Source organism: Cryptotermes secundus, unplaced genomic scaffold (assembly GCF_002891405.2).
Source record: "Cryptotermes secundus unplaced genomic scaffold, Csec_1.0 scaffold1359, whole genome shotgun sequence".
Taxonomy (NCBI): Eukaryota; Metazoa; Arthropoda; class Insecta; order Blattodea; family Kalotermitidae; genus Cryptotermes; species Cryptotermes secundus.
In genome coordinates this window covers 121,899-131,358 of record NW_019734334.1, presented here as the reverse complement: position 1 = coordinate 131,358, position 9,460 = coordinate 121,899, and the positions used below count along the sequence as shown (strand labels likewise).

The 9,460-nt window shown below is 38.4% G+C and overlaps 1 protein-coding gene across 4 annotated transcripts in view; it reads right to left on the bottom strand.

Moving 5' to 3' along the window:
- LOC111868701 (far upstream element-binding protein 1) overlaps positions 1-9,460 on the bottom strand; it is a gene marked incomplete in the record, with an annotated part of 82,212 nt that overhangs the window by 45,340 nt on the left and 27,412 nt on the right. For all 4 annotated transcript variants that reach the window (XM_023859598.2, XM_023859594.2, XM_023859595.2 and 1 more), the window contains 3 exon segments: positions 76-123; positions 2,952-3,122; positions 4,830-4,941. In XM_023859598.2, the coding sequence (XP_023715366.2) occupies positions 76-123; positions 2,952-3,122; positions 4,830-4,941 (331 nt within the window).

Genomic DNA, 9,460 nt, shown 5'->3' with positions numbered 1-9,460 from the left:
TATATATATATAAAACATTCGGCCGTTAAAGGTTAAAATGGCCCTCTATTATGTGGAATTCAGACTCGCTCTTACCTGCATCTCCTTTTCAGCTATCAAGTCATACACCAACTGCTTTGCGTACTGTAAAAAAATTAAAATAAAAACATCGAATGTTAATAATAAAAGTAACAAAAAACATTTTGCAGAAGTACCTTAATCCTATGAAACAGGAATAGCTCAGATGATATATATTTACAGGATATAGGCTAGATGGACAAGGAATCATGGTTCTATTCCTGACATATATTCTTTTTTCTCCTCCACAGAATCCAGACTGGCTCCAGAGGCCTCATAACCAATGAGTAAATGGAACATTTTCCCTAAGGGTTAAGCAACCAGGGCATGAAGCTCCCCCATATGACCTCATGCCATGGTGTTTAATTAAGGAGGGAAAGTACTTTTAACTTTACATTAACCCCATACTTTCCAACAATACACCTGACTTAAAGGTAGAGCCAAAGGAACTATAGCTATCACATCTTGTACAGCGAAAACACCCTGCCATAACAACTCATGACAAGGACTCCCATTACAGTGACTGGTACCACCACATTCTGACCGCTGCAGCACATTGAGAAAACTATCAAATGCAAGGGGCTTTTTATGACCAAGTCTGTCATACTGAGCGATTCCTACAAAAAGCCACTGCTTCCCTTTAACTTTTTCATAACCTATTCTTGTAGTTTTGCTGCTCAAGTTACTTATGGCTAGCAGCTAGTTAAGTCCCCTTAACCCACCCTCTACCTCCTTCCCCTACCTAGGAGAAAGTCTGCATTCCACTGTCTATAAGCAATTTGCCCCTAAGTTTAACCACTGAGAAATGGATACCATATGATGTCCACTGCACTGTGCACTCCTCCTCGTCACACAAGTTTACACTTTCCATGAGGTTTTCTGGCCTGGATGAGACAATATCACAGAATACAACTATAAAAATGCATGTTTATGGTTGTCACATCAGACATCTACAGTGTTTCAGATGGTGCTGACTGCAAAGATTTTTAAATATCCTGATTATGGTTAACATAATAGCAGAGCTTGGATTTGAATACAAAGCTTAAACAGTAGATGTGAAGTCAGGAGCATATCAACGAACAGTATCGATTAACCTTTATCCTACGGCCCTTTAAACTTAGGCTGTGGCGGCGGTACGGAATTATTTAAAGGGCCGCTCTTAGAAATCCGTAAAAGCTGTAAGTTACTTACTAATTTTGCTCCTATTTCTGCTATTTCTGTGATAATCGAACGAAATAAACGCTGTTTTTTTCTCGAAAGAATATAGAATCAGATATTGTAATTTACNTTTTTTTTAGAATTCCACACGAAGGCAACATTCCAGCAGATGACGCAGGTGGGAAGACAGACACTCCATGCAGATGGTGGCCAAAAATTATATAAGTAGGACATTATTTTCTACCTTAAACATGTATTTTAAAATAACGTCCGCACACGCGGACTGTGCGACACCATATGGCGTCATTCGTACCGCTGCCTTTACTATCTGCGACGACATACGGTGTCTTTAGTCGTTTAAAGGTTAACTTCTCTGACACTCTTTATGATACTAATCAAAGAGAAAATTTAGTACATTCTAAACATATGCCAACTAACATGGTTTCCTTTTGTGAGTACATACTGGCAAATCTGTTTCACAACCTCAGTTTCTGACTGTGTGACACATACTGAGATAAGATCTGTACCATCAGTGTAAGGTCATAGTCATGGGCATTACAGATAGCATGGATCATTTGATGGAAAAAATAAACAGTTATGCATTTGTGTACAGTTTACATACCATTACCATAACATGCATTTTGCAGTAAAATACAATGGCTAATTCACAATCAGCACTTATACATTTAATATCAAAAAGTTATATGTATTTGCACTGTGGAATTTAGAACAGTCCACAACATAATGTACATATGTAAACCGCTTCCCATGTCATGCCTGTCGTAAGGTGATCCATTTATTCTGTGTACACATAAATAGTGAGTTATCAGCAGAATGTGGATGGGATTTTTTTAATTTTTGAGTGGAATATGAGCAACTGTGGGTGTGCAGAGAATAGTGCATATTGCATCTGCTCATAAAAAATGGCTCCTACCTGACAGTCTGCTGCAAAAGAGGTTGTTTAAGAAAATGTTCAACACTTCAGATAATTAGATACTATAGGGTTCTGATGATGGTGTATAACACACAGAGATACTGGGTTTTCGGACTTTGTCCATCGTCCGGATCCTTCCTTTACAACATTAGAACGCCTGAAAATAAAGGTCCAGTGATAGAGGCTAGCTCTTTCTAAGGGAACCAACAGAGCAGGTGTCTTCCCTCACCTGTGGACCGAAACAGATCCAGTTTCTGAAACGTTTTTTCTCTTAGTTATTTAGAATCCAGATGATGGACAAAGTCCAAAAACCAGTATCTCTGTGACTTCAGATAATGCTGGCAATGATGACAATGCTGAATTATTCATCATTATTTTCATATCTCCATGATAATCACTTCAAAGAAGAAGAAATATTGCCTTTCCCTGAGTATTGTTTAAACCTTAGTGCCATACTGTATCACACATAATCAGATGATACATACTTCAGCCATCTTAGGATATTACAAATATCTGCTGTATTTTAAAAATGTTAAAAAATTCTCATATAATAATTCTACTGTAGTTTTAGCAATACTGTTGTATCAATATGGCATCCTGGCCATAATTTGGGCAATTTCAATTAGGGCACAAAGGGTGAATTCTTAAAAAAGACTTCTATATCCAGCAATACATAACCATGCTGCAAACAATATTTTCACTTGGCATGGCACACCATTCAATAAGCACTTTCCAGTTGCACCTCACATAGAAGAGACTTCTTCAGACTTTTAAGGCATACCAATTCATAAATTAAAAGTACCTCAACTTTCTGTGGCTCTCCACTGATTCTAAGTGGCTTCTCCTGTTCCTGTGTTGGGCCATCTTGAATTACAACCATCTTGGCTCCTGATTTCTCCTGTAGCTGCTTTATTGTCTCACCACCTTTCCCAATGATCAAACCAACCTTTGGGCCAGGTACCATGATCTCAACCTAATAAATAAACACAGCTATAATGTTCAGATATTCTTATCACATTAAACCCCAATTCCTCTGAATTGGAGATGAAGTTACAAGCTTCGAAGTGTCTGGCTGATTAGCTGTTGTATTACCTGTTAAGAATTTACCTAATGTACAAATGTAACATTGATATAAGCACTCGTGAACAAAATATTTCAGCACACTTTCCCGTTGGATATCTGAATATAATGAAATCACTAATAATATGCACAAACAATTTACACAAGTGAAAACTTTTCAGTTTCTGAACAGATAAATCAACTGATCTTTCTTCAAAAAGTTCATGTACATCTTTGACATAAACTCTTCAGTTCTGCCAAACACTCAAGTTTTTTCATTACATCACTTGAACAAATTACAGAGTCCAACACAAGCATTTTCTGGCTAAAACTTGGGGTTATAAATATGGTAAGTAACTATTTCCCCAAAATTTCATGTCTCAAAGTTGGGGGTACATAAATTAGGTAAAGAGATGTATTATATAAGTAAATGTGATAAATGAAGACCAGGTTTTCCCAAGTGCAGAGGACAAACTACAGATACTGAACCCCCCCCCCTTACACACACACACACACAAATTTAAGAAGTCCAAGGATATACGGGTAATAGTATCCCAGAAAACCATTGGATGAAATAATGCTTTGGAACAGATAATTTTAAAATATTACTATAACCTCACCAAGGCCTCATTAGCCATTCCTGCTTTGTTATATTATTCAAGATATGAACTTTGAGAAGATCAATATGGTAACAGGATACACAACTATAAGCCTGAGGACAAAGCAAGATGAACTGGAGGTAGGGCAGGTTCATAGCCCTAATTCATGGGCACATATGATGGAATATCACAAAACAGGTCTTACTTTTTACCTCAGAAACGATTAACTGGGGGGGGGAAACGTTCACTATGTGCATACCCATCTAGTCAGTCATTAGTCATGGTATCACATGATACATCTGACATAGTGGGAGACAGTTCCAGACAACTGAACAGTTGCTAGCAACAATTAACACTCCATACCAAAATTTCCAAAATACAGTAAAACTTGGTTATAGCAACATCGGTTTCTGTGACACCTTGTCTATTGCGTCAAATATTCAATGGTACGAACTAATTCCTCATAAAGGAACTGTTTTTATACCTTGCTTAGTACGACATGCACAAATGCATCAACCTCGTATGTAACGTCATTTTCATTCCTGAATTTCTCTGATATGGACATTGAACGTAATTTAGAAAGTGTGTATTGGGCAAGTAACAGGAAACAGATGAAGATAACTGATTACTGTACTCGTATCTAGGTACAGTAAGGCACAACAATTGATGTAATCTACTGTAATTTGGTGAGCAGGCCTACCTTTAATATACAGTATTAGTGTGGTGTGTACTGTCAGTGAAAAGCGCTGTAATATGTCTTTGATATTACACATTTGGGCAATTCCACGTTAATGTTACGTTAGTCTGTACTTAACTACGTATTTCACTAAAAAAATGCAACATTTTAACTCAGTTTTTGGTAGATTTTTACGTGACTAACATAAGGCTACTGTGGAAGTGCCCATTTCGGTTACGACGACATTCGTTTATAACGACACTATTTTTAGGTTCCTTTGATGACGTTATAACCAAGTTCTACTGTACATACTTTATCCATACTATGCAAACATTGTTACACTCACATGAGCATGGTTGGGTGGGCCACCTCCCATATTCATGTCACCCATGCTTGATCCTGTGCCTTCAGTCCGACTACGCTGCTGCACAATGTTCATTATCAGCTCCTTTGCTCGACTAAAGACAAGAAAACTTGTTAACTTTCCAATCACTGACAAATCAGAAACGTACAAAATACTAATACCATGAACTGATGAAAGCGGAAAGTATGCGTAACTGTCTGATAATGAGAACATGCTAGGATTCTGCAGCATGTTGCCACAGCCACTGTTCCTTCTAGGCTGTGCACACACTCATCCACTAAAATGTGTCTGCTTACATTCTGTCATACTCTGTGTAGTCAGCAAAAAAGTGCAATTGGTCTTCCCACTGGATAGGAGGTTGGGTTGACCCCAGAGCCAACTGCTATACAGTGGAACCTTGCTTAACAAGCACCTCTCATAACGAGCACAATTGTAACGAATGACTCGCTTAACAAGTGACGTTTCACATAACGAGTGATGAGAGGGGAAGTCCCGGATTGTTCGCTTGCTACATCAGTCTGTGTTTAGCACTCGTTCCGCCAGCATCTTAGTGTTGCTTGTGATCACACATTTTTCCAAACTTGTGTTCAGGCATATTATTTGTGATTTTTTTTGTGCAAAGTTTAATAACCCTTACAAAAATATCCCCGAAGAAAAAGCCACAAAAAGACAACCATAAGATAATAAAAATAAAAGTAGAAATGAAAAGTAAAATCATTGAAAAGCGAGAATGAGGTGTGAGCGTGGCTGATGTAGCACGCACATGCAATCGGTCTACATCAAGATTTGCACTATCCTCAAGAACAAGGACAAGATTAAGGAGATAGATGCTTCAAAGGGAGTGACAAGAATATCTACACAATGGTTACGTATTCTCTACGATGTTCAAATGTTGCTCCTCCTATGGATAAACGAAAAGCAATTGCAAGGCGACACTATTAACAAGAATGTCATTGTAAGATTTGAGGCTTTCACGGCGGTGACTATGAAGAAAGCAGTCTTCTGGGATTTGGCACCGTGCATATGTGAACGTCATTTGTGAGAAGGCGAAAGTTATTTTTGCCGACCTCATTAAGAAGACGCCAGGATCATCAACAGCCAAAGCAGCAGCATTTAAGGGAAGCCGTGGGTGGTTCGAGAAGTTTAAGAGAAGAACCAGCATCCACAGCTTTGTAAGACACAGTGAAACAGCAAGCTCCGACACAAAGGCAGCAGAGAACTTCATCAGCGACTTCAAGAAGCTCATAGATTCTGAGGGTTACCTGCCGCAGCAGGTTTTTAATTGTGACGTGACGGGTCTCTTCTGGAAAAAGATGCCGAAGCGAACCTATATAACAGCAGAGGATAATGCATTGCCTGGCCATGAGCCAATGAAAGACAGTCTCACGCTGCTATTTTGTGCCAATGCAAGCAGCGATTTGAAAATTAAACCGCTGCTTGTTTACCATTCAGAAACTCCACGAGCCTTCAAGAAGTGTAAAGTCCAGAAGAGCAGGCTAAATGTGATGTGGAGGTCCAACAACAAGGCTTGGGTGACACGTGACCTTTACTGATTGGATCTATGAAGTGTTTGGTCCTTCTGTGAAAAAATATTTGCTTGAGATGAATCTACAACTCCATGTCTTGCTTGTTATGGACAACACTCCTGCCCATCCTCCACACCTACAAGATGACCTCCTTGAAGAATTTAAATTCATCAAGATCCAGTTTCTGCCTCCCAACATGACTCCATTAGTCCAGTCTATGGACCAGCAGGTTATTTCTAACTTTAAGAAGCTGTACACTAAAGCACTCTTCGAGCGTTGTTTTGAGGTGACTGAAGGGACCAATCTCACTCTCAAAGAGTTTTGGAAATATCACTTCCACATCGTTGCCTGCCTCAAGATGATTGAAAAGGTGTGGGATGGGGTTACCAAGAGAACCCTCACTTCTGCTTGGAAGAAGCTTTGGCCAGAGAGCGTTGGCAAATGTGACTTTGAGGGGTTTGAGATAGTACCTGCGGAGCCTGTAGTAAACAATATTGTGTCTTTGGCCAAATTCATGGGGCTGGAGGTGGATAACAATGATATCGATGAGCTTGTGGAAGAGCACAGCCAAGAGCTGACTACCAAAGAGCATATGGAGTTGCATTGTTTCACAGCAAGAAGTTGAGGAGGAGAGCTTGTCAGAGGAGGGGGAGGAGGTAACAGCAAAGCAACAATCTTCTGGAGCAATAAGAAATATGCTGACAGCATGAGAAACTGTTGCATCCTACACTGAGAAGCATCACCCTAATAAGGCAGTGATTATGCGTGCTACAAATTTATTTAATGATAATGCTGTGTCACATTTTCACCAAATTTAGAAGCGTTGGCAAAAACAAATGTCTCTAGACAGCTTTCTAGTAAAAAAGAATTAGATATGTATCATAAATAATAAACAAATTATTTCGAGTTTTTTTTTTTTCCCTGCAAATCAAATTTGCATTCCAGGTTGGTTCATTCCACATAGAAGAAGAGATGAAGATGATTCACACTACTTAACAATGTATATATAATTTTCTTTGAACAAACATTATACATAAAATATTTTTGAGTATTTTTTTCGGCATGGAACGCATTATTGTATTTTACATTAATTTATATGGGAAAAATTTCGCTTAACGAGTGTTTCGCATTACGAGTAAGATTCTGGAACGAATTATGCTTGTTAAGCGAGGTTCCACTGTACTGCCTACATTATCCCACTCCAGTAGTTGAAGCAATAAAAAATTATATTAGAATAAAAGTATTGACTATATTATCAGATGGCATCATGTCAGAGGATACCTATACAGACTTTACTACACGTTTTCTTTAAACACATGAAACTAGTCTCATGGGTATCCCAAACCTTTGTACAATACTTCCCTCTCAACTGAATTATAGGCTTTCCTGAATTCTATGAATAGCTGATGTACTGTCACATTGTACTCCCATTTTTTCTCCAATATCTGACAAATGCAAAAGATCTGATCTGTAGTTGATCTGTTACGTCAAAACCCACACTGATGATCCCCAATATTTTCATCTGTATATGGACTTAACCTTGAGAGAAGAATACTGGATAAAATTTTTTACGAAGTTGATAGCAGTGATATCCCTTGATAATTACTAAAGTTAGTTTTATCGCCCTTCATGTGAACTGGTACAATAAGAGAATCCTTCCACTGATCAGGCAAATTTTCTTTATGCCAAATAGAATTAATTAGCCTGTGGATTTTAGAACATAATATTTTGCCTCCTGCTTGAATAAGTTCTGCCAGGATTTGATCACTACCTGGCGATTTATACCGTTTCAATTTTGCAATAGCACTTGCAACCTCAAAAGGGCTAGATCAGGTACTAACAGCTCAGCTGTATGGATTTCTGTCTGCCTAACATCTCTGACCCTATGTACATTCAATATCAGGGTACATGTTCCTCCACCTATTCAAAATGTTGCGGGAATCTGGAAGCAGATCACCATTCTCATCCTTCACTAAGTTACTGTTAGGTTGGTAACTCACCTTGAAGTCATTTATTCCTCTATAGAGGTCTCTAATGTTCTTCTTACTGTATCAATTTTATCTTCCAGATATTCCCCCTTTTTATTCCTGAAATGCCTGCTGGTTTCACTTATTATACTGTTCAGATTATTCCCATTTATTTCACGTGGATCCCGTAACCATTGCAATTTGGCCTGTTATCTTTGGTCTAATTCTGAGCATCCTTCATCAAACCATGGCTTATGCTTCTTCAGTTCATAATAACCTAGACTCTCCTTGGCGGAAATTTTGATATTTTCTCTAATAGTTTCCCAAGCTTTATTAACATCCACCTCAGTGTCCAAGTTTTCCAAAGCCGTGAACCTATTTGAGATTTCAACGCGATACTGCTCTTTACCCTCTACCTTATTTAATTTCTTGATATTGAACCTCTCCATATGAACTCTGTGCGTTGTTTGTTTGCTCACTGCCAGTCTTTCCATACCTTTGCCACCACAAGGTAGTGGTCAGTATCACAATCTGCTGGCGTGAATGATTGGACAACAAGTATACTTGAATGACGTCTATCTATCAAAATATAGTCGATTTGATTGTGTATCTTCCCATCAGGAGATGTCAAAGTAAATTTATGGATGTTACGATGCAGGAACATTGTACTTTTGACAGTAAGATTTTCTGATGTGGCAAAGTTTACTACTCTAGCTCGTTTATCATTAATATTTTCATGCAAACTCTTATTCCCAATCGGTTTGAAAACGTCTTCCCTCCCTACTCTAGTATTGAAATCTAACAAAATTTTCATAGGGTACTTCTGGAATTTATCAAATACATGTTCTAGTTCTTCACAGAAACTGCCCTTTATGTCATCAATTTTATGTTCTGTTGGGGGGGTGAACCTTCATAACGNAGGTAGTGGTCAGTATCACAATCTGCTGCCCTGAATGATCGGACAACAAGCATACTTGAATGATGTCTCCTATCTATCAAAATATGGTCGATTTGATTGTGTATCTTCCCATCAGGAGATGTCAAAGTAAATTTATGGATGTTACGATGCAGGAACATTGTACTTTTGATAGTAAGATTTTCTGATGTGGCAAAGTTTACT